The 22499-nt window shown below is 44.6% G+C and overlaps 1 protein-coding gene across 1 annotated transcript in view; it reads left to right on the top strand.

Annotated features, from left to right (window-relative positions):
- The window catches only part of STX6 (syntaxin 6), a 47133-nt gene extending 25423 nt beyond the window's left edge, over nt 1–21710 (top strand). The window contains exons 4-8 of the mRNA XM_047751902.1: nt 6872–6934; nt 9974–10099; nt 11328–11434; nt 15738–15832; nt 20121–21710. Of these exons, the coding sequence (XP_047607858.1) occupies nt 6872–6934; nt 9974–10099; nt 11328–11434; nt 15738–15832; nt 20121–20197 (468 nt within the window). The 3' untranslated portion in view covers nt 20198–21710. The remainder of the gene's footprint in view (nt 1–6871; nt 6935–9973; nt 10100–11327; nt 11435–15737; nt 15833–20120) is intronic.
- Nucleotides 21711–22499: the final 789 nt, after the last annotated feature.

Genomic DNA, 22499 nt, shown 5'->3' with positions numbered 1-22499 from the left:
ACAGGTTGTTACAAAATGCTCAAAACTGTTGAGTGACATAGTTTAAAATTCCAAAGCCTAATAAGGTAATCTCTGGTATGGTATCTGGCAGCTAAAACTTACATAGAAAAAAATGCCATGGTGAAAGTAGCCATAGTTCATTACCTTCGGCCATGGCTACACACAGGATGCACTCCACACAGCTGTTGTGTTCACTGACCATCAAAGCTAACGCCCTCCCGCCCGTACGTGCACACACACATATTTTATTAAACAGAAAATTTAAAAACTGGAACTTTTATTAATACATTTTTGCTTTTTAGGGTCGCACCTGTGACACATGGAAGTTCCCAGGCTAGGGGTTGACTTGGAGCTGTAGCTGCCAGCCTACACCACAGCCGCAGCAATGCAGGATCTGAGCTACGTCTGCAACCTACACCACAGCTCTCGGCAACGTTGGGGATTCTTAACCCACTGAGCAAGGCCAGGAATCGAACCTGTATCGACATGAATACTAGCTGGGTTCAATACTGCTAAGCCACGACGAGAACTCCACTTAATATTTTTAAAGTTCAAATAATTTTGACGAATAAAAAGTGAAAATGCCTTTCCACTCTGTAGTTCCACTCCTAGAAATAATTACTGTTAACAGTTTTATAATATATTTTTTTCCTAGCCATTTTATGGACATTGAAGTACATTCTTAAAAGAAATGACAGGAGTTCCTGTAGTTGGTCAGCAGTAAGAAACCCAACTAGTATCCATGAGGATGTGGGTTTAATCCCTGGCCCAGCTCAGTGGGTTAAGGATCCAGCCTTGCCATGAGCTGTGGTGTAGGCCAGCAGCTGCAGCTCTGATTCTACCCCTAACCTGGGAACTTCCATATGCTGCAGTTATGACCCTAAAAAGAAAAAAAAAGGAAATGACTCATTAGTTTATAATTTTTTCTATGAAAAAATATTGTGGACATAGTCTTCTATCAATAAAGATACATCTAGAGCAGTGCTATCTAGCAGAAATATGAAAATGCAAGCTATCTTTAATTTTCTAATAGTTATATTAAAAATAAAAAGAAACAGGTGAACTTATATTTTATTTAAATTTTTGTTTATATCTAGAACATTATCATTCAAACATGTAATCAATATAAAAATATTGAGATTTTAAAAAATTTTAACCATTTTTTAAGCTAAAACCAGCATATATTTTAGACTTAATAAGCACACCTTAGTTCAGAAGTGAACTTTGCATTGGAGATACTTGATCTGTATTTAGGATTTTAAAACTTACAGTTGAAAATGTTGATTTGCATACCCAGTATTTTCTAGACATATGTAAGTTTTCCAATAACTGAATTTAAATCCAAATTAATTAAAATTAAATAAAATTTAATTCCTCAGTTGCATTGACTCCATTTCAAGTGCTCAATATATAACTGTAGTTGGCTAATAGCTACTGTATTAGGACAGAGTAGTTTTATTCTTTTTTTATTTTTTTGGCCATGCACACAGCATATGGGCGTTCCAGGCCAGGGATAGAATCCACTCTAGAGCAGTGACCAGAGCCACTGCCATGATCATTGACCCTTTTGATAGATATTTAGATGGTTGTTAATTTTTGGCAATTGTAAACCATAATTCAGGAACCTTTTTTGTGAGCATATCCTAGATATTTACTAAAAAGTGCAGTGAAAATGGACATTGTATTTGTTTATTTTTCTTTTCAGGGCCATACCAGAGGCATATGCAAGTTCTCGGGCTAGGGGTCGAATCAGTCTGCAGCTGCCAGCCTATGCCACAGCAGCGCCAGATCTGAGCCGCCTCTGCAGCCTACACCACACCTCATGGCAATGCTGGATCCTTAACCTACTCGGCGGGGCCAGGGATTGAATGCATGTCCTCATGGATACTAGTCGGGTTTGTTACCACTGAACCACAATGGGAACTCTTGAAAATGGGCATTTTATTTTATTTTATTTTATTTGTCTTTTTGCCATTTCTTGGGCCGCTCCTGCAGCATATGGAGGTTCCCAGGCTAGGGGTCTAATCAGAGCTATAGCTACCAGCCTACGCCAGAGCCACAGCAACGCGGAATCTGAGCCGCGTCTGCAACCTACACCACAGCTCACGGCAACGCCGGATCGTTAACCCACCAAGCAAGGGCAGGGATCAAACCCGCAACCTCAGGTTCCTAGTCGGATTCGTTAACCACTTCGCCACGACGGGAACTCTGAAAATGGGCATTTTAAACATTAGTTAATGTTTTCAAAGTATCCCACAGAAAGACCTTATCAGTTATATTTCTGATGACAGAGCGTAAGAGTCTATATTTGTTAATACCTTTATGAACACTACATAGTGTCAGTCTTTTTCATCTTTTCCAGTCTAACTGGGAAAAATATCTCATGGCTTGCACTTCTTTGATCATTAATAGGTTAGTGCATCTTTTCATGTTTAATTAATTGTGTTTTTCTGTGAATTATCTGTTCACTTAACTCTTTGTAAGTGTAATGTCTAATACATAATATTACATTGTATGGGTTTACTGTAAGTTACTATTATCTGGATATGATGCTTATTTCTACTTTTCTTTCATATTAAAATAACACTACATCTTTGCATGAATGTTTCAGTATGTATTTTATATTACTTCTTTAAATTCTATTGGTAGAATTACTGGGTCAAGGCAATGGATATCTGTTACAAATATCAAGGTTCTTAATACAAAATGTCAAGTTTATTTTCAAGGAAGTGGTCCAGTGTACTTTCCAGCCATTGTTCAGGAGCAGTAGTTTTTTTAAAAAACATTTCTATTATAACAGTACAGAAAATTGCATGGGAGTTCCCATTGTGGCTCAGTGGTTAACAAATCTGACTACGAACCATGAGGTTGTGGGTTCTATCCCTGGCCTCACTCAGTGGGTTGGGGATCCAGTGTTGCCGTGAGCTGTGGTGTAGGTTGCAGATGAGCCTCGGATCCCAAGTTGCTATGGCTCTGGCAAAGGTTGGCGGCTGTAGCTCCAATTAAACCCCTAGCCTGGGAACCTCTATATGCCACGGAGGCGGCCCTAGAAAAGGCAAAAAGACAAAAAAAGAAAAAAAGAAAATTGCATGCACCCAGAGTCTACAGCTTGAGGAGTTTATAACCTGATCACGGTTTGTGGAAGCAGCACCTAGAAGCACCTTTACAGTCACTGCTTCCCCCTTTACCGTCCTACCTTCTAACAGCAATAACATAGTCTATTGATGATGTTCAAAGTTCAGTTGGAACTTAACAGAGTTGCTTTTTCCATACATGTGTGCTGAATTTTCATTATCAAGTAATGGTCATTATTTTTAAAAAGGCTATTATAAAATGTTAAATGGATTTTTTAAGAGGCATATATTATCCCACCAGTGAACTGTTCAGCTATTTGCTTTGTATAGTTATTAATATGTATTAAATAAATGGGATTGTACTCTTCATACTATTTGAATATCAGAATGTCATCTTAAAATCTAATTTGAGGAATCCTGCATAATGGTTTCATTGAAGACTTAGAATTTCTGTAGATCAGAGGTTCTCAAAAGCTTCTCACCTGGGGGACTCGTTAAACTGTGCCTTTAGAGTCTGACTGTGTAGGTCTGGGTGGGGCCCAGGGATCTGCATTTTTAACACCTCAGGTAGATCCCAACCATTTAAGAAACATGGCTTATATCACTTAAGTGTCCCTTGTTTTAAATATACCAGTATCTCGATATTTTTGGTGAATACTTTCTTTTTTTTTTTTTCTTTTGTTGTTGTTGTTGCTCTTTCTTGGGCCGCTCCCGCGGCATATGGAGGTTCCCAGGCTAGGGGTTGAATCGGAGCTGGAGCCACCGGCCTACGCCAGAGCCACAGCAACTCGGGATCTGAGCCGCGTCTGCAACCTACACCACAGCTCACGGCAACGCCGGATCGTTAACCCACTGAGCAAGGGCAGGGACCGAACCCGCAACCTCATGGTTCCTAGTCGGATTCGTTAACCACTGTGCCACGACGGGAACTCCTGAATACTTTCTTTACTAAGTATATTTCTTTCAGTTTCTCTGGGTGGCATTCTTAGACTCATTTGTCTTTTGAAGTTTGTGAACAGATGAAATAAAGAATCCCAGAGTTTATGGGCAGCTGCACTCCAGGTAGAGCACCTGCAGATGCCCTACCTACCTGCCCAGTGTCACTTCCAAGGGTTCTTGTACCCTCTGTTGAAGGCCCCCAACATCAGGGCACTCCTTCCTAGATGTACCCTTTCCCATCCTGGGCAGCACTGGTACTTTTAGATGTGTGCCAGTGAAATGATCTCCTTAATTCTGCTCTGCGTAATTGGCAACATTTTCCCCACAGAATAGCTAAAGTGCCTTGGAACAGGGGCCTGCCATCTGTGGCCCATAAGATCTAAGAATGGTTTTACAGTTTTTAAAGGGTGGTTTAAAAGAAAAGACAGGATTTCCCATCACGGCTCAGTGGTTAATCCGACTAGGAACCATGAGGTTGCAGGTTTGATCCCTGGCCTCTCTCAGTGGATTAAGGATCCGGCATTGCCGTGAGCTGTGGTGTAAGTCGCAGGCACCACTCAGATCTGGCATTGCTGTGGCTCTGGCATAGGCTGGTGGCTACAGCTCCGATTAGACCCCTAGCCTGGGAACCTCCATATGCTGCAGGTGCGGCCCTCAAAAGACAAAAAAAAAAAAAAAAGAAAAGAAAAAACACACACAATAAATGACGGAGGCTGAATATTTAATATCTACTTCTTTCCAGAAAAAGTTTGCCAACCACTCCCTCAGTAAAATCTAAGCAGCCTGAAGGTCCTGCATGATTTACCAGCCTTGTCTTATATCCTTCCTCCAGCACCCAGCGCACAGTGGCTCCTTCAGCCTCACGGACCTTCCTTCTCAAAAGCTAATTCACTGAGCCTTTCTTTCCTGCCTCCAGGCTGTCGTGCTTGCTCTTCCCCCTGCTGGAATTCTCTGCCCCTGCTGTTTCTGTGGTGAGCACCTTCTCTGCCCTCAGGCCTTAATCAGGTGTTACCCCATCCTTCTGAAGTGGCATACACCCACTGGATTTCAGCCCTTTTCTCCCTTCCTTCCCAACATGATAATCGCCTTGTTGAAGACTATGTGTGATTGCTGTTTGCCTCCTCTCCACCATGGCGTGAGTTGTGTCAGGCAGGGGCCTGGTCTGTATCATCACCGGCACACACTGGGTATCGGTATTTGCCAAGTGGAGGAACGGGCAGTTTGAAGGTTGAAGCAAGGTGGTTATCACTCAGACTTAGCACAGTAGGAATTAGGGAAGCTGTGACACTATGTCTTCTACCATTTACTTGTCATGGGTCTTGGAAGAGGTTTCTAAAAGCTTAATACCTCAACATTTGCGTCTCTAAAATAACCTGCTTGCCAACAGAAAATTACAAAGTATTTTGGCGGCCTTTTTTAAAAAGAAAAATTGTATTATAATTATACTCAGCTGAAATCGTTTTAAGTTATATTGGGTTATAATTAAATATGATGCCGATGGCTCACATTTAATAGTGTTTTGTAGTAATGGGTCCATTCATTTTTCCTTCCACACAAAATTATTTTTGATACCATTCTGGAAATTCTGGTGTTAGAAATAGTCTAGGAGTTCCCGTCGTGGCGCAGTGGTTAACGAATCCAACTAGGAACCATGAGGTTGCGGGTTTGATCCCTGGCCTTGCTCAGTGGATTAAGGATCCGGCGTGGCCGTGAGCTGTGGTGTAGGTCGCAGACTCGGCTCAGATCCTGTGTTGCTATGGCTCTGGTGTAGGCCAGCGGCTACAGCTCCAATTAGACCCCTAGCCTGGGAACCCGCCATATGCCGCGAGAGCGGCCCAAGAAATGGCAAAAAGACACACACACACAGAAAGAAATAGTCTATGTGACTCCAACTCAGGAATAAGTTAACTGTTTATCACCATTTGATAGTGTTCTTTGGTGTTTAATGGTAAATATATTCTAAAGTGTGTGTGTGTTTTCTTTTTACGGTGCCCTGTGGCATATGGAGGTTCCCAAGCTAGGGGTCAAATTGGAGCTGTAGCCACCAGCCTACGCCCCAGCCATAGCAATGCCAGATATGAACTGAGTCTGCGGCCTACACCACAGCTCATGGCAACACCAGATCCTTTAACCCACTGAGCAAGGCCAGGGATCGAACCTGCTTCCTCATGGATACTAGTCAGGTTCATTACTGCTCAGCCACAACAGGAACTTCTGAAGTATGTGGATTTTTACATGTATTATGCTTGAAAATGCTAGCCCTTGAACCCAAGCTTCTGTTTGTGTCCCCAAGGGTTGACGTTTATTGGCTAGGTGACCTTGAGAAAGCCTCTTGGTCTTTCTAGATCTTACTTAGTCTCCTCAACTGTAAAATGAAGATAAAACCAGCTTCACAGGGTCATTGCAAAGTCACTAATAAATGTGTCTATGTGTTTAGCAGTGTTTCCAGCCTATGGTAGGTAAAGGCGGGTGGCGGGGGGCTTTCACTTTCCTTATATTTAAATTTAGTATCCAGGTTACTTCTTTTTTAAGGATATGTCCTTCTTTTTATTTTCTTAGTTATTATTTTTACTTTATGGCCACACCTGTGGCATATGGAAATTCCTGGAATTGAAAGCAAGTCATAGCCGTGACCTACAGTGCAGCTGTGGCAATGCTGGATTCTTTAATCCAGTATACTGGGTCAGGAATGGAACCCGCATCTCTGCAGCAACCCAGGCTGCTGCATACAGATTCTTAACCTATTGTGCCACAATAGAAACTCCTCTGTTTATTTTTGAGACTGTTAATTTTTGAGACATGTTAATTATGGTTTTGTTTAAGGATGTTATTTGTTTTCTTATCTCCTATTTCATTAGGACATGAAGGATCAGATGTCAACTTCATCGATACAGGCTTTAGCTGAAAGGAAAAATAGACAGGTGAGTAAACATCAGAATGTACAGTATCAATCGAAGAAAATTCACAGTTACGTAGAATTTAAAAATTCTGACATCTGTATTTCATGCATTCAAGCAGGGGACCTTGTATGCTGAGCCCCTAGTGCTGCTGTCAGGGAGCCTCCCCTCCTCTCCCTCACACCCTCTGGTTGTCCCCTCTGGGCTCTTTGCACCCTCTGTGAACCTTACAGCCCTTACCACACAGCCATTTATTCTGCACCTGTTGAGCACATTCTGTGTGCCAGGCACTCTGTTAAGAGCTGTAATTGCTTAGTTTCTTGATTTTTCTCTGCTGGACCCCAAGCTCCTTTGTGAGCAAAGAGGGATTGTGTCAAGGCCTTTTTTCTTTCTTTTTTTTATTTCTAGCAGCTATTACATTGCCTATGCATAGAACTCAGTAGACATTGAAGGACTGAAATTTTATGTAAAGCATTTGAGGAACCTTAAATGTGTGTTAATTTAATGCGTGTTAAATGAAATCTATTTTACGCATCTTTTTTTGATGTGAGGTCCAGTTTTTATTAGATAATTATATATAATAATTATAACTTATTACAAATAAATTATGAAAACTAATACATTTCAAAAACTAAAACCCAGGCATCGACACATAAAAAATAAGAGCTATTGGAATTCCTGTTGTAGCTCAGCGGAAACAAATCTGACTAATATCCATGAGGACGTAGGTTCGATCCCTGGCCTCACTCAGTGAGTTAAGGATCCAGCATTTCCGTGAAGTGTGCTGTAGGCTGACGATGCGGCTCAGATCCCATGTGGCTGTGGTGTAGGTCGGCAGCTATAGCTCCGATTCAACCTGTAGCCTGGGAACTTCCATATGCCACTGGTGCGGCCCTAAAAAGCAAAAAAAAAAAAAAAAAATTAGTTTGTCACTTTTAACTGAGAATCGGGAGTTTATGAGGTAAATCCTGTATACCTAAGGGTGTTTCTGGACTCACTTAATTTTGAAAACAATTATAAAAGCTTGAAGAGAGGGAGAGAACTTTCCAAATATCACCCAACTTAATTTTCCTCTTTCCTTTCCCTGCATTTCAGTTTTCAAGTCTTTGTTTTGTTTTTGTTTTTGTTTTCCTTCTTATCTATCTCCCTTGCTCTTAACAATGCAACTAGGAAAAACCATTAGCTCACCCATCCTGTCTGGCACTAACTCTTAGATGCAGCTAGTAAACGGCTACAAGCTGGCTAAGTTTTGGAGTTTTCCTTTTCATTTCTGCTTCAGCTTACAGAAGCTGAGTGCCTGCACCTGGGGTAGTTGCGACAGTGAGTAGTGACACGTATCTTCTCTTACTCCTGTTTGAATTTTTCTTCTCTAGATAGCTTAGTTGAACTAACATAAATGTGTATTTATACATAGCCTTTCCAAGTATGGCTGGGAATTTTATTTTAGGCAGGAGAGAAATGTCTTCGAGTTACTGGTTTCCAAGGCATAGCAGGGGCCAGAGTTCTCCAAGCACTCACACAGGCAGAGTCCGTGTCGCTGCTTCCTTCAGTACCAGGTGCTGCGCTGCTCCCTGCTTAGCTGGGACCCGTGGCTCTGGCACCTTCACACAGGCTGGTCCTCAGGGCTCTGGGCCCTCTCTCCATCTTCTTTCCCACTGAACAGACTCCCTGGGGGTCAGGTTGAGGAAATCTCAACTTCTTCACAATAAAGCACAGTTGACTCTTAACAGCATGACATGTGTCCACCCAAGTAGACCTTGGATGAGCTAGAAAAAATAGTCCCAACTGTGGCTCCAGGAGCTCCAGTTTTTGGTCCATAGCCTAATGATGCACTGTAGCCTTTTTCTGACCTTGAAAAAATTATCACTAGTCCCCACTATCTTTCATAGAGTTCTTAGAGTTTTTGTATCAGAACGAGCAGGATCTTTTAATTTTTTTTTTTTGTCTTTTTAAGGCCGCATGCACGGCATATGGAGGTTCCTAGGCTAGGGGTCAAACTGGAGCTGTAGCTGCCAGCCTACGCCACAGCCACACCAACACCAGATTGAGCCACATCTGCCACCTTCAGCACAGCTCACGTCAACGCTGGATCCTTCACCCACTGAGTGAAGCCAGGGATTGAACCCGTGTCCTCATGAATACTAGTTGGGTTTGTTAACTGCTAAGTCACCACAGGAACTCCAGAAGAAGAATCTTAGTTGTCACCTTCTTCTGGTTCTTTGTGCAGGGCTGGTCTGAGCAGTTACTTTGACCAAGTCAGAAAGGCTTGTAGGGATCCCAGGCAGGGATCCCACATTCCTGGCTGGCCTCCTTATAGAAGGCATTCCCAAACTTAGCCTTTTCTGGCTGCAAACTTCCTCAAATTTGTGTTGGGAAACCTGAGCCTGGCTTAGGCATGGAGAACTCTGACTTTAGGACTAGCACTCGCCTGGGTCATCAGAGTGAGGCATCCACTGTAGCCATACTGCCTGGTGAAGCCCCCCCCCCCCCCCCCGCCGTTCCATCTGGAAAACCTGTGGCCTTTTAGTTCAACTGAAGGGCATTGGGATTTATCTATAGGTTACATTGGTGGTTCTTATGCCTTCCGTGTGTGAGGGGTGATGACTTGTGATTTCGGGGAACTCTGTCCTTCCCCCTCCCCCAAACCAAAAACATCCCTGGGTCATACTTAAATAAAAAGAACTCTAGACTCGGGAATCAAACTAAAACCGACACCAGGTGTCTGGTGAACTTGCAAGGGTGCTAGGAAGAGCTGGCCTGAGGACACCAAGTGTTTTTTAGATCCATACAGCAGTACCCACACAGGCATTTGTTGATTTAAAGTTGACTTTTGTTTGCATTTCATTGGACAGAGCCCATTTGCAAGTCTCACTGGGAGATCTTGGAGACAGAGTTCCTTCCTAGCATTGGTTAAATTGTACCACGCAGGCACCAGCCTCCACCACTGCCTAAAAGGCCGACCCCAGAGAAGATGGCTTATGCACAGTGGGAGAGCTCTCTATATCACGGTGATGGGGCGCTCGTTCAGAGGTGCTAATTGTTTCTTCTGCCTTGCCCTCGCAGGCCCTGCTAGGAGACAGTGGCGGGCAGAACTGGAGCACTGGGACGACGGATAAATACGGGCACCTCGACCGGGAGCTCCAGCTGGCCAACTCCCATTTCATCGAGGAACAGCAGGCACAGCAGCAGGTACCTGAGACCCACAGCTGAGGACAGGGAGGTAGGAGGTGGGGGCACCTCCCTCCGCTCCCCTGCCAGCAGGCCTTTGTTGCTAATGACAGACGGGATGGACCCGAGCTCGCCCTGCAGCTGCCTGAGTCTACCTGTGTGATGATTGCCTGTATCAAGGGTGTTTACAGCTTCCTTCAGAGCATGACAGCTTGAAGAGAACCAAGCTTGATTAGATTTCTTAGGACAAGCAGACCAGACACCCAGAGCTAACAGAGGCCATTGACTTAAAAATAGTAGCCTCTTCTGCATCCTCTACTTGTGAGCTCAGCTTTTTGTTCATTTCCACAAAGGCACTTTCAGAAAAATTGAGTTTTTGTTTTTTCATTGAAAATTATTGTTGTTTCCATTATACATAAAAAGTGATTGCTTTGGTGGAAGTTAAAGGGTAAAAGGAAGGTGAGATTGGTTACATCTGTATAATTGCTTCTGCTGTCCTGTCATATTACTAAAAGGAAGCTAATGGTAAAATATCTGGGCATTTGAGGATTATCTATGTGTCAGAACTATTGGTTCTTAAATATGGTGTTTCCTGTATACCCATAAGTTACATGTTCCTCTTCCATTAGCACGTTGGCCTAACCAGTTGTCTACTTAAATCTCTATTAACCAAGCAAACTTTTTTTTTTAATAAAAAGTAAGGAGGCTAAAGTAATTCTTGCTCAAAAGTTGTCCTGGAGGTAACTTGCTGCCTCAGAGCCTCTTCTAGTTTGTCCTTGAGGAGGGAGCAGTAGACTCTGTGTGCATGGTTTTCTCACGTCCAGAGAAGATCTGCCAGACTTTCTCTTGTAGTTAAGCTGTGGCTGGCTGTGGCGGATTGAGACCTTGACCCTGGCAGCGGGCTTCCTTTTCCCAAGCTTCCCCATGTGTCTCTGGTCACTGCACAGGTGCTTTTGCCTATTGTCTGCTCCTTGTTGGACTTCAGCCAAGCAGGGTAAATCTCCCTGGGTGGTTTCAAGCCCTGCTGACTGTTCACAAGTTGGAGCAGCAGGGGATGGCCATAGCTTGACAACCCAGCCTTTTGAGCAGCATGTTCTCGGAGGCGACGGTCTGGTCCTTTGATTTCTGGGCTTTGCTTCTGAATGTGAATTGTCCCGAGTTGGCAAAGAAGCTAGCAGCTGCTCGGGTGCTGGGCTTGGAATCAGGTAAGATGGATTTAATTGCTTATTTCCCATTTCTCTGGCACCAGCTGATCGTGGAACAGCAGGACGAGCAGTTGGAGCTGGTCTCTGGCAGCATCGGGGTGCTGAAGAACATGTCCCAGCGCATCGGAGGGGAGCTGGAGGAGCAGGCAGTGTGAGTGCTGAGACGCCCCTCTTGCTGCAGGGAGGTGGGGGGGACCCCTAAAAAGCCTGACAGTTACATGGCTAGAAAAACCAAAAGCTGTTTTGTTTATAGCTGCATCTTTATTCTGTTTTACAAACTAGCCTCTCCAAAAGAAGCAAATCTGTCAGATGCAATTTTCAACAGGGTTTAGGCAAAGTTATTAATATTTTTAAACACCTGAAAAAACAGGTGCAAATTCCTCTGAACAGACACTTGAAGTGCTGTTATGAATGGACATGTGAAACTGATAATGGCTGTGTGACCTCTGGAGATACTTGTCCCAAAGAGGAGAGGACCTAGGTCACCTTAACATCCTGTGACTCTCCAGCTACACCAAATAGAACTCTTTGCTCTGCATCTTAAATTTTGATTTCCATAAAGGAAATAAAGTATAAATTTAGTTCCCATTAATAAAAAAAATCTTCCTCCTCCAAAATAAAAAGTGAAAACACAAAAAACATAACTTGATTTTTTCGTTTTTCCTTAAGAATGATCTCTTTGTGCACCCCACCCCTCCTTTTTTGGCCATGCCCACTGCATGTGGAAGTTCCCGGGCCAGCGATTTAAACCTGAGCTGCTACAGTGCCAACGCTAACCCACCGATCCAGCAGGGCACTCCCATGTGCTCCTAAAGTATGATACCCAAACCAGCATTCTTAAATGATACCACATAACACCCTATTTTACAAATATTTTTTTCTTAAAAAAAAAAAAAAACACGCAGTTCTGCTAGGATATTTCAGACACTCTTCTACCTCAGTTTTGTGTTCCACATCATAGATTCATTCATTACAGATTCAAACTGGGCATCTTGTTCTGTGGGAAGTCCTCTGGTATCCAAAGAAGAGCCAGGAGAATAGAAGGTGTCTCTGTCATCATAGAGGCCACTGGTTGGATTGCTACAGGTCATTAATGGTGACAGAGAAGTGCAGGGCTGCCGTGATGGGGGAAGTGCGAGTGCCTGGAGAGCCCTGATAGCCTAAACTGCAGACCTAACGTCTAAAGTCCCTGAGACGAGAAGAGGGGTTAACAGCGACTGGAAGGATGAGTAGAAGGCAGCCAGGCGGGGTGAGATTGGGGGTGGGAGGAGGGAGCGGAAAGGGGGTCTACTGGAAGGACGGAAGAGCCCCTGTGACAATTCAGAGCTGGAAAAGTACATGGAACAGAGAAGGTGAGTGTGTCCAGAGCATGGGGATTGAGAGGGATGTTGCAGGAGTCAAATCAAGGAGGCAGAGAACGGATCAGAGAAAGCCTTAGAAGCCATGTTAAGGAGGTAGGACTTTTTATGCAAAGGGTAATGGGAAATAGAACCCCAGCGAAGGCTGTTGTTAGTAATGCCATGATCGGGTTTACCTTTGGGGGGAAGCCCATGTATCTGTGGTCTAGATGGTGAACCATAGTGGAAAAGACCAGACGCAGGGAGACCAGGAAGCTGGCGGAACAGGAATCTAGGCATGCAGATTAATTTGTCTAAAATGCGTACCTACCCTAAAATTCATTATGGGAATAGGAAAGGACTAATTGCTTGAGCAATTACCCATGTGAGGGAGACAACAGAGCCTGGCGGACATCCATTTAAAGATGGTGAAGAGAACACAACCTTTTATCTCTGCTCCCTCTCTAAAGTCCACTGGAATAGTGACGGATTAACTTTTTTTAATAGCATAAAACCTGTGGAACATAGAGCTTCAAATAAGAAACAAAGGCCATAACAGTGTAGATCCTGGGAAGGAGAAAGATGAATGATTACTGACCCAGCAGACCAGAGAAGTCCTCAGCCAGTAGAGGGAGAGCCAGGGAGGAGTGTGATTCATGTCCCAAGCCGGGAAGACGGTGTAACCCTGAATGTTGACCTTCTCAAACTGTGACACAGTTACATTGGAAGGAAGGGAGAAGGGGAGTGGGAAGGATGCAGAGGTGGGGAATGAGATGGAAGGAGGGCTAGGCCCTAGCCTCTCGTTGTGTCTTGAGTCAGCTGGCTCAGCGAGCATGTAGCTCCAAAAACTGGAAGCAGCACTGAGAGTGTAGTGTGAGGGGCTGCATATCCTCAGGACAGGAGACAGTGTGGTTCTTTATTTTTATTTTTGCTTTTCAGGGCTGCTCTGCTACATATGGAAGTTCCTGGGCTAGGGGTTGAATCATAGCTGTAGCTGCTGGCCTATATCACAGCCACGCCAGATCTGAGCTGTGTCTTCGACCTACACCACAGCTCATGGCAGCGCCAGATCCTTAACCCACTGAGCGAGGCCAGAGATCGAACTTGCTTCCTCATGGATACTAGTCGGGTTCATTACTGCTGAGCCACAACGGGAACTCCAAAGTGTGTTTTTTTCTAAAAGGCCTTGTAGGACTATTTAGCTCCACAAATTGTATAACTAATAAAAATAACAAGGAAAAAAGATGGGTCCTAGACTTAGACCTGTGCAGTCCAGTACAGTAACAACTAGCCACATGTGGCCATTGAGTACATGAAATGTGGCCAGTTTGAATTGAGATTGGCCCAGAGTATAAAACGTATACCACATTTTGAAGACGTAGTATGAAAAAAATGTAAAATCACATGTTGAAATAACATTTTAGATGTATTACACTAAATCAAATATTATTGATTTCACTTTTTAAAAATGTGGCTACTAAAAAGTATCAAGTGATAGAGTTCCTGTTGTGGCTCGCAGGTTAAGAAGCCGACTAGTATCCATGAGGATGCAGATCCTAGCCTAGCTCCATGGGTTTAAGGAGTCTTAACTAGCATTGCTGCAAGCTGCAGTGTAGGGCACAGATGTGGCTTGGATCTGGTGTGGCTGTGGCCAGCAGCTGCAGCTGATTCTACCCGTAGCCTGGGAACTTCCATATGCCATGTGTGTGGCCATAAAAAAAAAAAAAATTAAGTGGCGTGTGTGACTTGAATTATATTTCTTTTGGATATCTCTGAGTGAGTTAGATCTGGTCTAGAAACTTATATGAGTTCTTGGGCCAGAGGTTGGATGACTTAGTTGTTTTGTCTATAGTAGGAAAAGTCCTGCCCAGCACATAGAGTATATGTGTATCAGCATGTCCTGTGTATCAGCGTTTGGCCCTGCCTGGATAAGTCTGCCAGCTGCAGGGCCAAAATGCTACCAGGCTCTAAAATGAGCTAAAAATGTTTTAATTTGAAAATTCAGGTAAGGGACAAAGACTTGTTTGTTTCGTTGTCTACACGGAGTTTGTTTAATGAGTGACTTAATGAGGAGTTGGTTGCCCAAATCCTGCAGGGCTGTCAGGTGCCTTGTGTGGGCACAGACCAAGACCAGTAGTTTCTCGCTGTCAGTGATGCTGCCAGAGTAATAAAGCTTTGTTAATAAGCCCTCTGGTATTAACTGGCATGTCCCATTCTATCCTCAGGATAATTGTATATTAATCCAAAGTTGAAAAGTCTGGAATGCTTAGCAATTTATGAAATAAACACTGTTGCAGTAAGTATTTTGGTGTCTTCTTTCCCAGCTGCACCTTGGCCAACAAGCAGTGTGAGCCTCGGGGAGCCTTTTCTCTGCAGGTGTAGACGAGGCACGCATGTTGTCAGGAGCTCAGTCCCGAGGCTGCCCAGTTTTATGATAAAGCACAGGGTGCCTTAAAGGAGATGATTATTTGATCAGAGTGCATTTCTTTACCTCACATTGCTGCAGAGCGGCTTTGTATGTTACAGAGAACCCTGGTTTACAAGAACCCTGGCAAGGAAGCTGTGCTGACAGGATTGTCCCATTTTACAGACAAATAGGGTCCATTGTTCAAGGTGGCACATGGCAGAGCCTGGTTGTCATACTTCACACAGCCTTCTTTCTGCTGCACTGCATAGAAGCCGAGTTTGTGTTATCCTGTGATCAGGTCCACGTTACCTTGTTTGCAATTCTGAAATCTAGAAAGCTCTAAAAAAAAATTTAAAAATGTTTGCAGCAAGCTTAGGTTGCAGAAAATCCTGACCTGAACTGACTGCAGCTGTGACTCCTCATAGTTTTCTCTGCAGAAATAGTATGTTTGATTATAGAGTCTGTCCCAGACCCTGCCAGGGGTATTATCCAAGACACAATATACATAATTTCTTTTTAAAATTTCCAAAATTCTAAAATCAAAAACATATCCTGTCCCAAGGATAAAATATTGGGGGCTTGAATCCCAACATTGGCTGTCTGATGTTTGCTAAAACTGAGGCCTGGATCTTGATTTAGCTCCATGGCCTGTTATTAATCTCAAGACTTTGTGCTGACCAGCTACCCCCTGCATCTGCTTGTCTTTCTAGTATGTTGGATGATTTCTCTCACGAGTTGGAGAGTACTCAGTCTCGGCTGGATAATGTGATGAAGAAACTTGCAAAAGTATCTCACATGACCAGTGGTATGTATGCCTTTTCAAGCTCTAGCATTCTTACTTAAGTCTAGAAATGCAGTATAGGGGTTCTCTCATGGTGTGCCCGTTCAGATTCCTTTCCTCTGGTGCATTTTGGTCATGCTTTGGGGTCTGGGAATGGAAGACGAGCACACACAGGCCTTGGCCTCTGCCTGAGGCCTTCACATAGGAAAAGTCTGCGGTCCCCACCATGCAAGGCTGGTGTTGTTGGGTGGTTTTTCTCCTTGTGGAGTAACTTTTTTTGCAGTTAGAAAATCCTTCATTTTCTTTTTTTCCTATTTCCTTGCCAAAATAGGGAATTTATTTTAAAGTAGTAATTAAGAATCCAGTTACTGTTTCTCCCAGACTTTTCATTGAAAGAAAAACCCCTCCTATTTCAGAATAAGATGGCCATGCAGAACTTGTTTAAACCGTTATTTAAATCTATAGTGAACTATTCCAGCAAATTTGCACCAAGCTGGGGGTGAAGAAGTAGCATTTTTTCTTAGTAAGTTACTATATATAGAAAGATGTGTTCAGTGACTTTTTTTGTTACTACTTCCCTATTATATGAGAAGTAATATATTTTAAGTCAGAGAAAATCCAGGATCTCTTTTTTCTCTTTATTTGGTGGGAGTCGCTGGGTGAAGGGAGGAGCTGAGACATTCTGTGAGGTCCAGTAAGGGTTCTGAACCACAGTGCGCCCCCCCCGCCCCCGAGGAGCACCCCTTGCTTCTGGCCATGTCGTCTTCTCTTGATTCCCTCTCCTCAGGTACATGTTACAGAGTCTAATAGTTCGTGTATATATGTAATTTTCAGCCTTTAAACTCATAGTTAAGTCTTACATAACACTTCCCTTGGGCTCAGTTTCTTATATGTAAAAAAATAGGTTGATGCTATTAAGGTCATTGTGAGGATTAGATGAAATCGTTATTAATGTACAGTGTTTAACAGTGTCTCATGTCTTAGCACATAGTAAATGTTTGAAGGAAAAAAGAGTGAGACAGGCAGAAGATGGCCCTGGGGGGCAAAGGACCTGTTAGATATGTGTGTGTGTGTGTGTGTGTGTGTGTGTGTGTGTGTGTATATATATTTTTTTTTTTTTTTTTTTTTAAAAGGAGGCTCCAGCCAGACTGGTTTTCTTCTTTCTCTCCTGGGGCAAGTATCTTCATGCTTCTAACAGGCTCTTCTTGCCTGTGGCAGGCACCAGCTAGGTCATCTTCTACACACCTCCAGGGAGATTTGCAGAGTCCTTTTCTGGCTTCCCTCTGTTCTCTCCTCTTCTCCCCTGCCCCTCTTCTTGAGAAAAAAAAAACAAAACAAAAAACCCTTTACTGAAGTATTATATAACCAGTTTCAACACCAGGACTCTCATTAGTTGCAAAGTCAAGTAGCTACTTCAGCAGCAGTTTTGTTTGGAGAAGAGCAACGGCACAAAGACGCACTGTGTCCTTGTTCCCGGCATTCCCAGTATGAACAGTTTAGAAAAGGACTCGCATTGTGACGAGCACTTAAGTGAGACCTGCTTATGCTTTCTTCTATGTTCTCCTGAAAGTAAAGTTTGGGGTGCAAAGGAAGAACTTTAGTTATATTTGTCTAAGAAGAGAGCCAGGAAACAGCATTTATCCTGAAAGCCCTTTCGGTTTGGACAGCTTGCCTGTGTTCATTTGAATCTCTCTTTGCTTCCCAGAGAGAGACTGTTCGCGGCCTCCTGCTTGGCCGTGTTGGCTTCGATTTGACGGCGAGGCAATTTGTATTTGTCTCTGTTCTCCTCAGGACTTTTGGGAAAGGTCACAGCTTTTTAATCAAACTTGTATTTAAAGAAAGCGCATCAAGAAGTTCTCCTGTGGTACAGCAGGTTAAGGATCTGCTGTTGTCACTGCAGCAGTTTGGGTCGCTGCTATGGCGGGTTCAATCCCTGGCCCAGGACTTTCACATGCCTCAGGAAGGTGTGGCCAAAAAAAAAAAAAAAAGAAAAAGAAAGTGCCTCAGAACACACTACATTTTGATTAGGCAGTAATTGACCATAGGCTCCATGGCCCCACAGGGCTGGAACTTCTGCCCTCCCCACGGCCGGCTGCGTCCCAGGCACATCAGCCAAGACACCATATTTAAACTTTTGAAGGACCCAAGAGACACACTAATATCTTCATTCTCTTACCCCCAAAAGTATATTTTTTTGAGCAGATACCAAGGTTTTCTTCTCCTTGCTTTCCAGCATGCTGTATCATCTCTTCTCTTAGGGGAGGAGACTGTGTTGGGAGGGGGACCTACCTGTGGCGTCCCCTTTGTTCCTCCTGACTTTCTGAGGCAGGTTCTGAGCTGGCCGAAAGCTGGTTAGGACTTTTCCCTTGAGATCACAAAAGCCCTTGTGGTCAGTCCCTGCCTCTTCTGGGGAGAGGTCTGTCAGGATAACAGCTCCCTGAGGTCACCCAGCTCGTGCTTCATAGAAGCAACGTACCACTAGAAGGGAACGTGGATTTAAAAGCACATTCCTGGGTTGTACCAGCTTGTGTGGTGGACGTTCTCCTTGAGGAAAACCCCTGTTTAATGCAGCTTCGGAAGAGAAAGTGATGGAGGTGGGAGGAGGGTTGGGTAGAGGCTGATGGGATTGGAAATCGGGGTCTGAGATGGCAGGATGCTCGTCCTGGGCACTCAGGAAGCATTTTACCTTGACTGTACCATCCTTGAAGTTTTTTTTTTTTTTTTTTTTTAAAGAGAGGAGCTTTAGATTATTGTAAACATTTTTAAATAGATGAAAGGATGCTAGGTATTTGAGTTTTTCGGACGGTTGAAGTGATAGTTAAAAAGAGTAATACTATTACCTGGAGTAGACCAACTCTGCCTCCCCTCACCCTTTGGAATAGTCCTGTTTGAGAAAAGGAACAGATGGACCTGAGGTCTTTAATCCCAGTTACCAGGTGCGTTTCTGGCATGTCCGTTGTAGAGCAAGCTGAGCCCCTGAGAAGGTACTCGCTTCACTCACTGTTGTTTGGAGCAGTTCTGTGGGTTGATTCTAAGACTTAGTTATTCCTGACATTGAAGTAATTTAAGTGCATGTTGTGTGGACTTTGTATTGCTTCATGAAAAGCTTTGCAGCCTCTTGCCGTGATTCAGACCTTTTTATAATGTGATTCTCACTAGCTCTGGTCTACTAAAATAGGCTTTCAGGTCAACTTTGGATGAGTTGTATATGTACCTTTATATTCCTGGCAGTTGAGCTACATTGTCACAGGCTCTCTCAGTCTCTTGGTGGAGAGACTGCTTGCTCTTCTTCCATCTGCCCTAGTGAAGGATGCAGCCTGACGATGACAGCATCCTGTGCCCCAGGGGGGCCCACAGTGTGTGCAGGGACATTTGTGTTGTGTAGTTCTCACAGCAGCCCTGCGAGTGAGGGGGATGCCATCAGAATTGTGGGCGAGAGCCCATGGGAGCCCTTTTCCTGTCCCTCGGCCATTTAGATGTGTTTCCTGTGCCTGTTCTAAATTGTGAGTAGGGCAGAAAGTTTCAGTAAAGACATTCCACTTTTCATTTACAGATAAGCTGTGTCAGTTATTTTAAGATGGTTACTGGTTTTTTGATTTTTTTTTTTCTTTTTATGGTCACACCTGCAGCATATGGAGATTCCTGGGCTAAGGGTCAAATTGGAGCTGCAGTTGCTGACCTGTGCCACAGCTACAGCAATGTAGGATCCGAGCCACATCTGCAACATACACCACAGTTTGTGGCCACACTGGATCATTAATCCACTGAGCAAGGCCAGGGATGGAAGCCGCAGTCTCCCGGACACTATGTCCGGTTCTGAGCCTGCAGAGCCACAACAGGAACTCCGTGTGATTTTTCCTGCCCAGGGGTGGTGAATTCATCATGCCTGCAACCAGCCGTAGCTTTCATCTCCTTTCCATCTTCCCATTGTGCTCGTTGAGAAAGGAACATGATTATTATTGAATTAAATGATTTGACTTTGGTGGAGATTAAAGCAGACAAGCTTTGACCCTTAACACCGGCACTTTTTCCAGGAATGTGGTAACCACCAGCAGAAAGCTGCAGTCTCAGATCTTAGAGACTTGACACAGCAGGTGCTTGTTATGAGGCTGGCTTTCAGGAGACAGGCGGGGTTATGAAGGCACGTGTGTGCAGGCCGCAGGTGCCCCCAAGCAGGCTCAGGGCCTTTCTGCCCCATCATTCGCCCGTTCTGCCCCCTTTCAGTATCCAGCCGTTGCCTTAAGTTTCCTGGACCTATATCTTGGGGGATGGGGGATTTGGGGAGAGCTAATCCTTGGGTCCTGCCTTCTAGATCGGCGCCAGTGGTGTGCCATCGCCGTCCTCTTCGTGATCCTGCTGGTCGTGCTGATCCTCTTTTTAGTCCTGTGACGGCAGGGCTCCGCTGCTGCTTCCTGCCACACATGAACACGGGGGAGAGGGAGAAATCGCGCACGGCGTGCCCGCTCCTTGCCTCCTGCTCCTGGAAACACAGCCTGCGCTGACTTTTCTCTCTGTGACCCTGCCATTGAGACAGCTCCTCCATCCCGGCACGGGGCTGGCCGGTGAGAAGAGGAAGTTGACCACTGCACACTCCTGGCGCCACCGGCCCTGTTCCAAGGACAGCTGGCCCCAGCTTTGCCTCCCTGGACCTCGATCCCCCTGGAGGGCCTTCAAGGAATCCAGAAAAATTCACAGACTTGGCTCCTGTTGGCTGTTGCTCATTCCATCCGTCTTTGGCAGCTCTTTTCTCCTGCTCAGACCCATCCACTCCCACCAGCCGGCACACGCTGTCCCATCCAAAAGCGCCCCGTCGGGGGTGTGGGCTCCTGTGTACGTTTCAAGTTCTGTCACAGCAGCATCCCTTGGCCTCTGAGAGCTGGTGGTTGGTGGGGACAGAAGATGCAGTGATGGGGTTTTCAGGGACAAGTGCTGGGGTGAAAGTGCTCTTCCAGGTGTACTTCTTGTGGTAGGATAACCAGTGGGAAGGAATGGGAAGCACTGGGCTGCGGGGGCTGGCAACCTTGTGGCTTGAATTAAAGGGAGGACAGGACAGCTTTGGAGGGTGGGCGAGGCTGCTGGGGTCAGGCCCTTGCCAGATTCATGCTGCTGTCCTGCAGCCTCCTCTCCAGAAGTGCAGCTTGCATTTTGAGGGTGACCCTTAAATGAGCAGCCCAGCGGCTCCTGTGGGTAGACTGAGATCGCGAGGAGGTGTCGTTTGCGGTTACTTTATTCCTGTGGCCCTGTGCCTGGGGGCTGAGGCCGTGGGCAGCCCTTTCATCACATTTTCAACTATAATGTCAAAAAAGGCTAATTCTGGACCATATTTTTCTTAGCCTGTGAGTAATTCCAAGGATGGGTAGGTGAACTTGGTTCCATTTTCCCTAAGATGACAACTCGATTTTATCTTCCATTTAAATAACTGAGCCAATCCAAATTTAAATGACAGATGCTTTAATTGGGTTTTAGTAACTGAAACTGCTGAGACACTATACACTTCAAGCTTCTGATGACTTTAAAAATGCCTCCAGTGTACACATGTATATGGGATATTTTTCTAACCTCCCTGATGAAAACCCAATATTGAAGTAGCAGCTGAACACAGAGCCAGCGCTTGGCGGGTGGGGGAGGCTGCCTGCCTCCTGACTGTTGGCTTTTGCGCTTGGAAAGCATAGCAACATCTGGGTGGAGTTCTCGCTTTGACTTTTGTCTCCTCCTCCTTTGGGGCCCATTCCTCAGCACGCTAACTTTTTTCTTGTTTTGTTGGTATCTTGTTTTTTGTTTGTTTGTTAGTGTTGGGCTTTTGTCCATGCCCCTTTTTTTGTGATTTGCAATGATGTACTTGCCCAGCTAACCTTTGAATTGCACTTTTTAATAAATATTTGTAACAGTTTTTTAAAGAAAAGTGTTTTCTGGTGTTTAGGATCATGATAGGTAAGGAAAATCTGCCTACTGATGAAAGCTAAAAGGATTATAGGTGACTGACGTCCGTGTTTACACTCAACTCGATTTGATATAGGAGTTATTTTTTCTTCAGATTGGGGGAAAAGTGATTATGATGAAGGGCTTCAGATGTAGGGTACCAGATGATTTATTTTACAGTTTTGAGACTTGTTAAAAATAGTCTTCTGCAAATTGAGGACAGGGCTGAGCCTTAATCTGCATTGAAAGATACATGTCCTTGTTAACCATCCACGTGGACTTTGTCGCAGGACTGTGACCTCCACTTTCCACGTTACACCGAGTGGCTGGAGGAATCACAGGGTGGCCCTATCGAAAGGCCGTGCTCTTCTCCTGGTGGCAGCAGATTTACTCTGCCCTCACAGCTGTCATGAACACGCTGGTCATTAGTGAGTATGATTCTCCCTGGATGTCGGGGACCAAGTTTTGTGACACTGAGGTTTAATTACTAAATGGGGATATTAGAGTTGCCATGCTCGCTGATTTAAGATGTTTGATAAACGGTGGCTACTACAGATGGAGCTGAAGAGGGAACTATGTAGAAAGAAAGTTTACTTAAAATTCAGGCACTGGGGCCTTCTCCTTGGAGGGCTGCTCTTTCCCAGCTCTAACTTCTGGCCCAGCTGACCCGATCCTGGGTCTGACCCAGTTGTACGCAGATCAGTGTTGATTTGAAGGCTCCTCATTCAGACTCCAGACTGTGGCAGAGAGAGCATGCCAAGGGCTTAGGCTT

This window comes from Phacochoerus africanus, chromosome 11, assembly GCF_016906955.1.
Source record: "Phacochoerus africanus isolate WHEZ1 chromosome 11, ROS_Pafr_v1, whole genome shotgun sequence".
In the NCBI taxonomy this organism is placed as follows: Eukaryota; Metazoa; Chordata; class Mammalia; order Artiodactyla; family Suidae; genus Phacochoerus; species Phacochoerus africanus.
This window is presented reverse-complemented; position numbering and strand designations above follow the sequence as displayed.